We start from the raw sequence: 15,164 nt of genomic DNA, 5'->3' as shown, positions 1-15,164 counted from the left end.
ACGTCAAGAGTGAGTGTTTTACGTGCTTTAATAAATATTACTGATTGTTAAATGAGGTGTGGCTAATTTTCAATGTTTAACGATAGAATTACGTAAAATGCTGAAAGTAAATCTAAGAGAGACCACAACGCATGTTTCAGAACGGCCATCATGCATGCAGGCGTGCCGACGCAGTGCACTTGAATCTGCCGCATTGTGAAACGCAGCAATAATCCGGGAAAATTTTTGTGCAGCTATTCCTGTGGCCACGGCGAATGTGACGTCGAGCCAAAGTGGTGTGCAGGGAAAACAGGTGACGCCAACTGGCCATATGTTCCTCCCCTGTAGACCCTGATATGAAGATATAATGGGGTGGGTGGGCTTATACAGAGGTCACAGATTTTCTATGAGGACAAAAAGAAGTGTGGCATGGAGAGGGGGGGGGCACATAATTGCCATCTGTCGGCTGAATGGAAACCAATTTACCTGTCATTCACATACAATGGAATATGCACCGTATTTCTACACTTATTTATAAAAACAAAATCCTTTTAATCCTGGGAAAAGACCGATCCTGTGGTTTCATAGACTGTTTGAGTTGACTGGATTGCCCTCTGTTGACTAACAAGGGAACTGCACCTGGCCCAAGCAGGCAGGTCCGAGGCGTGTTCCGCGTACTCGGTCGGTTCCCTCAGTAACACTGCTCACACGGCAGGGAAGCGGTGTTTGCTTTTCCACAGACGTCTCTGCACGGAGAACGGTGTGTTAATCCCTTTCGGCGGTGCAGACGGGCCGCTGGAAGGGAGTGCTGCACAAACACTCATCAAGAGCCCGAGCCCCCGAGTTGCCGAGACAACTTGCAAAATCGCAGACAGTTCCAAAGAGATGCCACTCAGACGGACAACCTAGCATGTGACGTGACCTTAGAATCATAAAGCTCGCCTGGCCTAACGGCTTAACCACCTGCTCGCTGCATAACCTCGGGTGACCTTTTTCCAGAGCAACCAAAATATTTGCTGCTGTTCCTCCGGTAGGGAAGAGCCAAGCTCAATTTTAATTACAGAACTGGAACACGGACGTGCCGTATGACATGGGCCCTCGGCACTCAGGCTTGGTTACACGAGGGCTATACGCACTAAAACACTGAAGTAAACACAAATTAACTACTCTGGGAAGAGGTTTACACTCAGGCATACTTTTCCTCATTTAGGACAGTAGGAGTGTTCAACGTAGCCCCCAGCACTGCTGCGTCGTCTCATGCAACAACTTAACAAGGAAACAAACACAGAAGCAAAATGGCAAACTGGGCTAGAATCCCACACAGAGCTTTCGCCCACACTTCTTGGTTAGGCTATATGCTCTCTGCAATCCAGTACTGGATAAGTGAATGGGATGGATGGGTGGATGGATGGATGGATGGATGGATTAAAGTGTCAGACTTGAAAGGTTACAGACAGATTCAGAGAACACTGAACCCCATTGCACCGTTTCAGGGTTAGGTACGGCAATTTGTGTTTGCGCTACAATATTTCCTGCCTAACTGTTTGAGCAATCTCTCACTCCCCTGGGCAGCTATGTGTGCTAATTATCAGCCACAACATGGGGTAGACATTTCACACGCCAGGTTAACTTTCTCTGCAGTCAGATTCGGCGAGTGCCTCTCAATTTGCCCTCCGCCAGGAAGCCCTGCAGATAGCTGGATCAGGAATAAAAAAAAAATAATAAGAAAACTCAACGCAGGGAGCGTGGAAAGCGGTAGGGAGGCTGTGAAGGAGGAGGCGGGATGACAGCACAGTCAAACAGCAGTGATACGCGGCCGTTGTAGCTCTGGGACTGACACTCTCACTGTGACAGATGAAACAAAGGCAGAGACACATGCTGCACAGCCAGCCACATGCCCAGGAACACAATGCCTGGTCCACTGCACACTGCATTATAAGACATCATCTCCCCTTCCTCAGACAGGCCACAGCAGGGCGGGGCCTGCAGAAGGAGAGCAGAAGCCAGCTGATGATGCATGAAAGGCACGAGTGGTCCACTGGCAGAGGAGAGGAGGGGAAAGGAAAGGAGAGGAGAGGAACCCCGCTTCCTGCCACATTACGCCACGCTCCTCCCCGGAGGAGCTGCCTTCGTGGGTGACAGTCCGCACGTATAATGATGGAGGCACACTGCATCTATTACTGATAGCTTCTCCAAAAGCATTCAAGATAAAATGCACTGCAGCCAACATCAAGGGAAGTAACGTTACGATACATGAAGCATCTCTCCACCTTTAAAGCATTATGCTGGTCAGGGTCACAGTGAGCTTGGAACCTGCCCCAGACAGCACAGGGCACAAGACTGGGGGATAACCCTGGAGAGGATGCCAGCCATGAGAGGGTACACACACACATTCAGGCAAGTCAGAGATACGCTAGCCTAACTACATATCTTTGGACTGTGAGGTGAGATCATAAATGCGCCCATTTTAAGAAGGAAGCAGTCTTGTTTATATCAGACAGTTATATCAGTCAGTGCAGTGCAGTCTTCGGTATCCGGCCAGCAGCTCATTGGCCTAAGCAACAGTCAGGTGACATCATTCCTTGAAAGGCGTTGCCCCGCACACAGTGGCAGCAAAGGGACGACACAGAGCCACAAGCCGGAGGTTCTCACCTAAGCACATCTGACGAGCCTAAGGGCTCATTTCAGAATTTTCTCCGATTAACAAAAACCACTTTCCTAATCAGAAATCCTGTCGGCACTCATCTCTCCCAGAACCTTTTGGATGAAAACACAGTGTTCTGATGTTAAGCTCATCCAGACGAACTGTGATGGAGAAGCACATGGCACACCCATAAGCATGAAAAAACACTCCATTTCTCACCCGTTATTTATTTAAGATGTCACACATAATGACCGGTATGACAAATTCATGGTCGATAATCCCAAGACGTCCATCTAGGATTGGCGCTCCGCTACTGGCCTGTACTGAGTCGTGACATTATGAATATGCTAAAATGTGAAGCCGATGCCATTACTTCCATCACGCCCCAAAGTGCTTTTATTCATCACCATAACTAGACTGCAGGCCAGTCGCTGGATCCCAACACGCAGACACACAGTGATCATATGATGCAGGAGCGGTTTCCATAAGCCAAGGCGTTGACAGGAACATGCACGGCTACGTCTATGATGGATGACGCTTCTGCCCAGCGAACGGGCTTCCACAAGCCTGGTGACCGACGCTGTGCCCTGGCTATCAAAACGTGGACTGGAGGCAAATGACATCATGGGAGCAATTAACATGGAAGACAAGAGCTTCACCTGTCAGCCCATAGGCCGCCTGTTCAGCTTGAAGAACTGGGGGGGGGGGGGGGGTCACCTCAGGACCCCTGAGCTAGAACCCTAAACTGAACAGCCCCAGCAAAAAAACAGGCAGCAAGGAAGAGTAAAATCAGATCACTTCTAAATGTGATGGAAGTGCATGATGCACACATCAGCATGTGCCGATCATTTCCCCCCTTCTGGAAAAATAACAGGAATTACAAAGACAGCCAGCTATTCTCTGCTTTTCGCGATCGGGGAGAGTGACCCATAATTTAGTAACTCCCAAGAACCGCTGACTGGACCCTGCTGCAGTGCACTTAAGCGCTTTACGTGCTTTTTTCTGTACAATAAAGATGAGCACCCCAGCGTGACAGCAAGCGTTCGCGTCCCAAGTGTCCTCAGCTGGCCGATCGTTACTTCGATGCCAAGAGATCCCTCTGAAAATGGCTATGCTGATAAAAACCCACTGCCATCAAGACACCGGGCACAACCATATAATTAAACCTTTGTCCACGAACAGAGACAGGGTCTCTTCAAATAAATCAAGGGATACAAACAGCTGAAAAAGAGAGGCAAAACTACTCCATCATCTGACTTAATAAATCTGCCGGGGCCCACAAAAGCACAGTATGTTCCTCTCAAGAGCGGCCCTGATCCATCATCCTGGATGGGTTCACACACGCCCAGCACTTTACGTTGAGAACACAGCACGGAATTCCCAACATTAGTTTTGTAACGACTGCGCATAGCAGCAGACCTTTACAGGACGATATGCTTTTACCCTGTATTCAAAAGCAGATAAACAGTATCGCTGTCTTTATGTAAACCGAGTACTTTTCTTTTATGTGAAACCGACAGTGGTAATATTTCTGCCATGGACCCCATTCCACTGACGGAGCCCCCATGAGGCCCACTAAACCCGTCGAGCTGTGACTGCTTCCTCGAAGGGCCAATGGAGTCTAAGTCTGAGTGCTAAAAATAAACCTTGCATCTCATTTACAATTATGGTTCATGCCCGTTTCCAAGGAAACTGGCATGATATGATCATTAAGACAATAAGTGCAATTCTGAGGGCCTTCCCAGGACAAAGTAGAACATACATCTTTGGATGCAACGTCTGGCTGCAGTCACCTGTAATCAAGCGCAGGACAGACAGAGATTAACAGAGTGCTGCCTGGCCTCCAGATCATTCAAAGCACGACAGAAGCCAGAATTTATCGTTCTATCAAAGATACGGCATTCACTTCTAACAGTGAAACACTACGGATGTTCGGTGTGGATCCTGAGTATGGCAACTCATGGCAAAACGATCTGGGGTTCATTTAACGCAGACAAAAGGGGCATAGAGATGTCAAATGCAAGCTTGAAAAACACTAAATAGATGTACAAGTCATGTAAAGGCCTCTTTACAGCTCATTGGCAAAATGGCATTCCTTAAGGCACATTCTCTCCAAAGCCCCTACACTGCGCAGCTATCTGCTGCCTACTGATGTCGACATGGTCAGAATTTCAAGATTTGCCCATATATCTGAAGACTGCCTTTATTGAGTGAATTTTCCTGAAATAACATAAACTGATTAGATATAAATCTAACTACCATCTACTGGCAAACGTCAACATAAAGAGAAATAGCTACGTCCATAAACAAAGTACCTGGAAAAATCTTCCCCTGAATTCTTACACACTGAACCCATAAATGGCCATATAGGGTCTGACGGCCATCATACCACTCCTGTCAGCGCTGTACCGTGGCAACGGTCCTCATTCCAGGCCGTTACCTTGGCAACTTCGAAAGGGGAAGGTGTGCATTCCCTTAATTCTGTGTGGGCACCCAAATAACTGAGGAGGTGGCGTTCCTATGTGTCCGACAACAAGAACAGACCTGGCAATATGATGCTCACTGAAAGCGCCTCTGTAAAGAAGCCCAAATGAACAGACAGACACTCTACAAGGAGTTTTTCTTGCTTCTGTAAACATAATGGAGAGGGTGGCATGTCGCTGGGCTGGAAAGCCCTCAGGGTGGCTGTGCGCGGGGCTGCCCAGGGGGTGAGGATCCCAGTGGGATGTGCACTCATTCTGGTGCTGGCCAGGCTCTCTCTATTTTGCCATTTAGATGTAAAGTGCACTGTAGGTGGTAAAAGTGACTCTCAGTCCTGGCCGTAGCGAGCAGCTAATCTTGCTCCCGACTGCTGGCTCTGTCCTGAAGGTTCTGATCCACAGTTTCAGTCTTTCGGACTCTCATGCTGATGCCCCGAGGCTGGACTTCACAGTACCAACACACTGACATATCTTTCTTCATAAATGTGTAATTAAGTAACTGGAATATATGAGATCCATTTCCTAAAGGCGGCAGTGAACACACGGTTTTACGAGCTGCAACGTCATCACCGGTGTTTGTCTATCGTCTTATCATCAACAACTTTAACACGTTGTTCTAATGCTGCTGTTTTCCTTAAACTTTCAGGAAATAGGATAAGTGTGACCTCACTAGGTGAGCTTTTTTTTTACTAAGAAAACTGGGATAGCTTGTGTCTTAATGTCTTTGCATTTCTCAGCACAATAAACACCACGGTAATATGCAGACATATGAACAACACTCAGTGGGCGTCTGTTGTCAAAAAAGCTAAATATAGGACTGTTGCTAACATGCTCTCAATGCTCCTTTGTCTATATGGCGCTGGCTGATACATCACTGCAGGCAGAATGAACCACCTACCTTTGGTGTTGACCATCTTTGAAGTGACTTCTAGGGTCTCCAAGGGCTCGCTGCCAATGTTCTCCAGAGTGACCAGCAGCTGCTGGCTCTCCCCATTGAAGAGCTGCACGGACACACTGCTGGACGGCTCTTCCCCCGAGGAGGGCTGCCGGCTGTTCGCTGACCTACAGATGGACAGTGCACGCCCTGAGAATGCGGCACCTCTGCCACCCACCTCAGCAGCAAAAGTTATAGCGCACTCACCTCTCGCTCCATACATTCATGCACTATTAGAATTCAGTAAAACATTTTCAGAGCAATTAAACCTGGGCATTAAAGCAAAGAGCAACTTCTCATTACGGTTTTCTTAGTCGGCCCTCAAACTTTCTGCCACATGTGAAGTGAACTTCAGAAATCAGATGAAAGAATCGTGCAGAGAAATGTGAGTGACAATCCATCACTGTGAGCTAGGGCACTTCAGTGAACACCCAACATCAAACACAGACCTCGCAAAGTAAGACAATGTTGCATGAAATATGACACAAGGAATGATGCATTCCATATTCTATTCTAGTTTTATTCTATTATTTTTTTATACTTTTGTCCTGATTGTATGTATGCTTACACCACTAGCACCAAAATAAATTCCTCGTACTTTTTGTACCAATTCTGGATTTTTGTAAGACATGCCAATGTTTCTCAGCTGCAGAAAATTTTTATCAAGTTGTTGAGAAAAAAAAAATTGGAGTGTTAATTTACAAGATGCAATATAAGCCAAATTTCATATTAAACACCAGCCAGGATAAGGATTCTTGACAATTCAAACAAATTTCCTGTGAATTTTCCCAATGGCAAACAAGCAGCGACGGACGATTGACTGACATGGGTCAGCAACCAAAATGTCGCCTCTCGAAACCGTGATCAGTATAAGGAAGAGATGCAGCTACATCATACAGGGGCACCTGTAATTACCCAAATTATCTGAGAGTAAACAGTGATTGTGTTAATGCAACCAAAAGGTAATTTAAAATTGTGTCTGCAAGCCACAGGGCTGTTGATAGAATAGATGCGAGAGATGTAGCTGAAATGATTGGCTCCCCAGGTCATCATGGTCTAGCCGAATCAGATGTGAGACTCAGAGGTTGCCTTGCACGTGCTTTCCAGAATCGGCTTTAAACGGATCCAACGTTGAGCCTTATTACACACTCCAAAAGCATGTGTCGCTCATTAATTAAAACCATTCCCTTTTCCAAGACGGCAATTTAAACAAATGGCATGAGGTCAGCGCGTTCGCCGAGAGAGATGAGCATCTCTGCGCAGCAGACCTCGGCACATGTATGAAGACGGAACACGATGCGGGATGCAACGGGAGAGCACAGCGGCGCATGGCGTGAAGGCAGAGCACAACTGCATGGTCGTGGAAACGCTCACCTATCAGTGCTGAAGCTAAGCAGTGGTGTACGAAGCCCACAGCTTCCTGGTGCTCAGGTGGAGGCTGGGCTGCCTTTTCCCTCTCTGTGCATGTCTAAAGCTCACTGGTGATTTTATTACTAGTTACCAACAATGAACATGTTTCTTAGTGGATTATCTCATGTCTCATGTCCCAGTTTTTATTCGTCACGTTTATATGCTATGCATTAATATTCTACTTATATAACCAATGAGAATGATCTCAGTGTATGAGCCATGCACCAATCAGCCGAAGAGGACAAAGTTACCTTGATTTGTAATCGTTTTTTTATTTTTTAGTCTTCTGTATTAAGACATGCACAAACTGATATTTATACAGAAAATCTTATTAGGCCAAGGCGAATTTAGCTTAAATATCCAACTTAGTGGTGGTACACCTGGGCCATGCAGGAAATTTAAAAAATAGTTTAAAGGGCAACTTTTGCCACCACTGTCTAAATATGGGAGCAAAAAAATTTAGGGGGCAGTTTTTAGAAATAGTCATTAAGGCATAAAATTTCTGTTTTTAATGTGAAACCATACAGAAATCACCGCCGTGTGGCAGCATGAGTCAAAAAAAAAGCACGCTTCTGCTGTTCCAAAGAGAAGTATGCAATCATCTCTATGTGTACAGAATACCATTTAATCTATTTAGGCCTTCATTGAGCTCTTAATAGCCTTTGTGTATACTATGGGTTGCATGACTTAGGATGTTGTAAAGTGTACAGTTATGTCATGAAAGTCAAGTGGACTTTGATTAATTGTTTATGACATCATTAATAAAACCACATTGCTGCAACAGGGACAACCTATACTTGCAAAACAATACATAATACACATGCTGACAAATAATAGCTCATACTACATCTTTGACATGGAACATGGAAGTGGACACAACAACAGGTTGCAATTTAGCAGCTACAATTTATAAAACAATAACAGTTGCATGCTACAACTTACCATTTAAGTGTGAAAGAAGAAACATAGAAATGTCAGTCACTCATGATCCAGCCTGTAAACCTGCTATAAGGTGCTTTCCCACCGAAATTCAGAAACCTAGTTCCCGGTTTAGCGTTCCTGGGCCGAGTCAACCAGGAATTTTTATAGCTCTTGGCCATTTTTCGGCCGCTTTCACACCACACAAAAGGAACTGCGACCTTTATGCTAAATTTTATAAGAATCCACACCGCCACCGCAAACCAATGGAGGATAAACAAGTCGCTTTTGTTAATTGTTAGTTACTGGGTTATTGACTGCGATGAAAATGAGACACAGCCTTTTATTTGTATTTCATTTATACAACCTGAGACTAGAGATGAAAAGGGCATGAAAATTTAAGATCACGATTATAGTGATCAAAATTATAGTGTTCAGTTATCAGTATTATCGCAATATTGTTAAAATCTGCTGAAAATGTTTGAAGTGTACTGATACACAAACTGAAATTAATATTGAGTTTTATATTGAAAACTGCAAATAAAATTAGCAGCAAAAATGTCCTTCTTGTTTGCAAGTGCGAAAGTCAACCACAGCTTCAATGATACTTAAAATTTTAAGCAGTAATACTAACCGCCTGGAATTTTACCGTGGTTTACCATCCTTCCTTGTAATGTGTTTGTAGTTCATTAATTCTGAACAGCTGATTGACCTTTTGTTTCCCACAGAATAAAAAAAGGATATACCGTTATTCCGCTGGTAAGCTTCATCACAGGCATTGTGATTTTACACAAAAGTATATTGATAGAATTTTTTGAGGCAGAAATACGGAGACAAGCAAAAAGGTATCCAACAGTTTTTGCTTTCAATCTGAATTTACAAATATAAATGCAAATATAATTCCATCTGCTCAACTTACGCTCCACTACTTCAGTCTTTTTCCTGCACTACTTTGAGACGTCGATTTTGTTGGCATCATAATCACACGATCAGTGACTATTCTCAAGCTTAAAGCGTCATCGCAGAGCAGTGAAGTTGACTAGGCTGCGGAACCCCTAGTACATAGTCAGTCCGGCTACAATGGCTGATATTACACCGCAAAACTATTCTAGAACAACTGATATATTAGTACCCAAGTCAAATACAACGTGGAATTACATTTGTATTTGCGTGATTTTCAGTCGGAGAAAAAGAACTGTTTCACAAATTATCATAGCAACCTTTTTTTAATTCACTTACATTCTGTTTTCGTTGACACTAATCATGTAGCCTTCAGTGGCCCTCTGCATGCCGTAATCCGTTGTATTGCTGCTAAAGTGCAAATCCCTTGTATTGCTCACTATTGCAACATTTGTCAATTAACAAGTTATTGTGTTTGGTACGTTTAGTTGAAATGGTCACTAGGCAATTCTTGTAAGACTCATAAGACCCATACTTTATGATTTAATTTATTAATGTATTATTTCTTATTTGAAATGCATACAAGTACATTACTGGCCACTCGTATCACGGCTGTTATTCAATTTTCCGGTTTTATAACAAAAATCATTTTTTTCTTCATTTTTTTTTTTTGACAAAACAATATATTACATTAGAAATAACCAATAGCTTTAAGTTAAATTTATAGTGCTAAAAGGCTTCTTTTGTGTCATAATGGGTGCTTTTTAATTAGTAACACCTTTGCAATAACATAAAACACCAAACATTTGTGTTTGGTTTCCCTTTGGGAGCCACTGGCTACAATTCCAATTAAATAGTAAAACGACAAAAACAGAACTGAATGTGTCAAAAAAAAAAAATATGACACTTAATAAAAAGATGTACATATACATACACCAGAGGTGGCAATTTCAGGTCCAGAAAGTAAAAATCCAGACCATGATTTACTTTCAACTAACCAGTTGAGCATAAAGAGTCACAGTCACAGATACTCATCTGGTTGGTTAAAAGTAAATCATGGTGTGGATTTTTACTTTCTGCACATTATTTTAATATATATGCGATGTCCGAAAACACAGGGGCGATTATTATTAGGGGCATTCTGAAATTTCATGGGGTAATTTTTGTCCTTCGCCCGTGTGAATTTCCAATGCTACATCAGGACCACCAGCACCCTTCAACTTTGCATCTTTAACCATCCTGATGTCCGATGAGTCCAACACAGGAAAAAAAGCTAAGCCCAGTATTCACAGAGTCCAGATTCAAACAAGCCAACGGTGCTCCTGTCAGCTTGACAGATGGACGGTCTGATTAGAGTGCTTCCAATTATAATCAGTCACTAGGTGGGGCCTTTCCTGCACTTACCCTAAATGCAAAGCAGTCATGGCTAACAGCCCGTGCTAAGGGACACTCACCTGTACATTCACACGCCGCCACATAATCTGGAATCTGCCCTGCTGATTGGTTTGCAAGGGACATGTCCGTGGCACAGTGCCGGAAACCAATTTCTGTTTCATCATATGCGATCGTCAGAAGCCTACAGAAGCGCCGCTCGTGATTATTGGAAAAACGCTGCTTATGCATTTTTCATTTTGTACTTTAAATAGACTGCCTTCCATTTCATTCCCTCAAAAAAAACAAAGAAGCAAGACTAACAACAACCTAAATACCTAAGTAAGGGGGGAGCACCCAGCAGGAAAAGACCCCCCCTCTCCCTCTCACATGCAGACTAACTTATCATAAGGTTAGCAGACAATCAAGGTTAGCAGACAAGCTTGTTATTCACCAGCAGACATTTTACAAAGAACAGAAAACATTCCTACATTTCCTGTCTCAGGAAAAAGCAGGCCAGTCGTGTCCCAACCTGTTGACCCAAATCACTTTTTTCTGATTCTCCCTAGAGTCCCTTAGTCATCTTTTGCTAACACCAAAGCAGCAGCTCTCACCCCCCAGCTGGTCATTCCTCTGACCCCAAAACTCTAAAAAAGACCCCATTCCATCTATAGATCACACGTACAGTAAGGCTGGGAAATATAAGCAATATATTCATTTATCGCCATAAAATTTAAACACTGACAAATCACAGAAACTTTGATAAACTGTCGATAAGGAACATTGCTTGATAGCTCACATCCCCCATCACAGAAACTAATGCAGTTCCAACTGTACTGTTTTAAAAACAGACAACCTCTGCTCTACAAAGGCACAGCAGAGCTGACCGAGTCGGTGGAGGTTAATATATGGTGATAATATGAAGAAGATTATGTGCTCCCTCAGTGGAACGTTTAATTGTCGGTGAAGAAACTGACAGATGAAGATATTTTGGATAAACAAGGTAAAAAGACGTCGGTAGTATGACGGTACTTTGGCAATTAAGAGTCTAACAGATTGCTGATGTGTACTGTAAACAGGAAAAGTGGAAAGACCACAAACTTATTTCAACACCTGAAGCACTAACATCCAGTACAACAAGCAGTTGCAGTCTGAGACGCCAGAAATGAGGGTTTCTGCTTTCAATTTGAAGAAATATGGGAATCCCTGATGATGAAATTTGCAAAGCAAGGGGACAGATCGCAAAGCCTGCAACAAATGAGCCCAGTATTGGGACACAGCATTTTATTTTACATTATGGGTAACAAATCTACCAGCAATGCCCAACCTGTGCCCTGGAACGAGTAGTGAGGAAGTCGAGAGAGAGATAAAAAGAAAAAAGCACAACACATTCATGTTCTATGTTATACCCTATGACAAAAAAAGCTTGTTTCTGTGTGGTTTGCTTATTAAAAAAGGCATTACTTAAAAAAAGGTGAATCCTAAGGGAAATTTATATTAAATTGAGCCTTGAATAGAAGTAATTACCTGAATTATATTGTGATCATTATTGTTATCGATTTGTGAAAAAAAATATCATAATGAATCATTTTGCCATGGTACCCAGAGTGACGTTCTGCCCCAGTCTTCTTTACTCCTGATCATTCCTTTTACTAGAGTAACCCAACGTTGGCTTACTCTTTGGGGTGTAACGATTCTCCAAATCCACAGTTTGGTTCAGACCTCAATATTCGAGTCACGGTTTGGTTCAGACCTCAGTTTTTTTTTCCACCGTTTGGTGTCATGTGACTAGCTGCGGTCATTAAATCCCACTTGGTATCAATTCTGAAATGGGTTTGCACTCCGGCTCAGAGATCACACTTTGGGTTTTCCAACATTCACGTGACAAACATAACTTCTAGAGAAGGCCCTGCTGACTGCAATGAGGGACAGGAGATGGACTGGTATTTAACTCAGAAGTGAAGACAGTGAAGGTCATAACCTTGGTGGGTCTATGTGGTTAGAAGAAAAAAAATTAAATCAATGGCCATTAACCTTCTGCATATTTTAAATACTTCTCCAGGGAGACAGAGGCAGCATGACCTTTGACAGGCCTGTGAGTAACACTGCAGATATTAACAAATCACATTCCCTTTAGGGAAGACACAGCATCACCCAACGCCAGCCCCGCCCACTCACCGTGGCAACGATGTGCTGAGCTGCAGACGCGGCAGGGCAGGTACCACTTCCACAACGCAGCCGCTGGTCTTCACACCCGGCAGGCCGTCCAGCATGCAGTCACTCATCACCCCAAACACCGAGGTATGATACCCTGGGAACACGGGGAACATATGGGTTTTCCATATACCACCACCACTCTCTCTCTTACATCCTTACAAACTTCTTCCACACAAGACTCATATATACAATCAATAACAGTAATCACTCTGGATAAACAACTCCCGGCCGTTTTTTATTACAGCAAAATATCACACCGCCTGCCATTAGGCATAAGATATTACCAGAACTTTATTTAGCAGACGATAATAAATTCCCAATTTTTTTTTTAATCAATAAGATAAGTGCAGTAAACTAAAGGATGAGTAAGAGTGTTTTTAAAAGCGCCTGGTTTCATTTTCAGTCACTGCTGAAGGCTCCTGCAAGGCCTCAAATGTGGGCACAGCTGGCATGCTGCCAGGGGTTGGGCGCTCCGCTACTCTCGCCCGCTTCCAACAGCGATGGACACCCCCCCCACTCCTGTGCATCCTATCGCGAGCAGGAATGCACCATGCGCTGGTACAGAGCAGGACCACACCTTGGCCAGTGTCTCAGGCTGCAGGAAAACACAGCGGCCCGGGGTGAGGAGGGCCGTCACGCAATCTGCTCACTCGCTGCTTCATTAGTGTCAACGGCTGCTCACAAGCCTCACTAAGTCAACTAGTAATTCACACATCAGTCAAGCCACCCCTTCGCCGATGCACAGGAAACCCCCTATGCAATCTCTCACACGGATGCAACGCTATTACTAGCAATTACAGTTATGCACTGTACAATTAGTGCATGACTATGGCGATTACCCAAATGAGCAAGCTCTGCAGTGGGCCCTAATGAACACAAGATGGCACCCACAATAATCTCATAACAGCGCATGCCGATGCAGATGAGATAACTCAGACTGGTCCTCTCACCGTCAGGGCCTGAAGGGCTAAAGAGAACATTAGAGTGAGGTTGTGGCACCACACCAGTCAGGAAGGGTGAGCAGGCTCCCTGTATCCTAGATCTGATAGACTCTATACCACTCTGTGTCACACCTGTAACACAGCATATGTACACTAGTAACTATTCCGGCTATGGTCATTTATTTGCCATGCCCACTTGTCCTATGCAGGGCCGTAAGGGTCCCAGAATCAATGGGCGCAAAAGACCCAGATGGGTGCCAACCCGTCACAGGGCACGCATACCATTCACACACACCATTCACACACACCATTCACACCTATTCGCAATTTGGCAGTTCATATTCACCTCAGCATGTATTTGGACTGTGAGGGAAACCCCATAGCAAGAGAGATAACATGCAAACTCCACAGAAGTGTGAGGCACCCATGCTAAGCACGGAGTCCCCATGCCACCCCATACAGTATGGTCATCACCATTACAGGGAATACAGATAACCCTGCATTACTGCACTGCACTTATATGATATAACGACATACTGTGAAATAAAGTAATAAACTACATTGACACTGTGTAGTTACTACACTTCTCTATACAGTATTACTTTAAAACGGTATTCAAATATTACAGCAACACGATAAAAATACATTTAAGAAAACATCACTGAAAAAAAACTCCCAGATATGTGTATATAAGACAATACAGAAAATAGTAAGACGACACAAACTCTGACCATAAAGACCAGATACTGTCCGACACAGTAGCGTCCTATAATGCATGTGGCTCTTACTCTACAGGCTAACAGTCTGTCACGTCACAAAACTCAGGTACATGCAAGCCATAGATCAACTGTGCACATTAATTTATAACAATACTAAAAAGCACACATTACAGAGATCTTAAGACTCAACATGAGGCTGTGAAGTTGGTTACTGTATTATGTATATATATTCTGCCTCCATGCAAACTGTTTAAACCTGTTCAGTTCTCAAAGCATCCCATAAACAAATGAAATACTAACTCTTTAATAAATTCAGCTAAGCCAATAAAGGTTAACTGACAGGCACCCATTTAACCTTGAAGGAGGGCCAAAGGAGTGATGCGCCATGTCTGACTCACCGTTAACTGTGATGTTCCCTGCAGTGCGGGGGACCCCAACCAGGGTAACCGGGTACAGGCCAGACTCCGCGGGCAGGGAGAGGGCAGCCGGCAGAGACTCAAACTCCACCCCTGACGTCAAGAGACCCTGGAACACAGCCCAGCACTATGGTTAACAGGCCATTCCACAGCTTCACCATGCATCATGCACGGAGTAGCAGACATACTTTCAAATTTAAACTGCTACAAAGGCTTCTTAGATTGCCTCCACTGA

General features: G+C 44.0%; 1 protein-coding gene across 5 annotated transcripts in view; it reads right to left on the bottom strand.

Annotated features, from left to right (window-relative positions):
• trappc9 (trafficking protein particle complex subunit 9) overlaps positions 1-15,164 on the bottom strand; it is a 197,094-nt gene that overhangs the window by 133,829 nt on the left and 48,101 nt on the right. For all 5 annotated transcript variants that reach the window (XM_048993811.1, XM_048993812.1, XM_048993809.1 and 2 more), the window contains 3 exons: positions 14,912-15,038; positions 12,815-12,947; positions 6,002-6,165 (listed from right to left, as the gene is read on the bottom strand). In XM_048993811.1, the coding sequence (XP_048849768.1) occupies positions 6,002-6,165; positions 12,815-12,947; positions 14,912-15,038 (424 nt within the window). The remainder of the gene's footprint in view (positions 1-6,001; positions 6,166-12,814; positions 12,948-14,911; positions 15,039-15,164) is intronic.

This window comes from Brienomyrus brachyistius, chromosome 23, assembly GCF_023856365.1.
Source record: "Brienomyrus brachyistius isolate T26 chromosome 23, BBRACH_0.4, whole genome shotgun sequence".
NCBI lineage: Eukaryota > Metazoa > Chordata > Actinopteri > Osteoglossiformes > Mormyridae > Brienomyrus > Brienomyrus brachyistius.
Note: the sequence above shows the minus strand (reverse complement) of the source record. Positions and strands in the feature narration are given on the sequence as shown.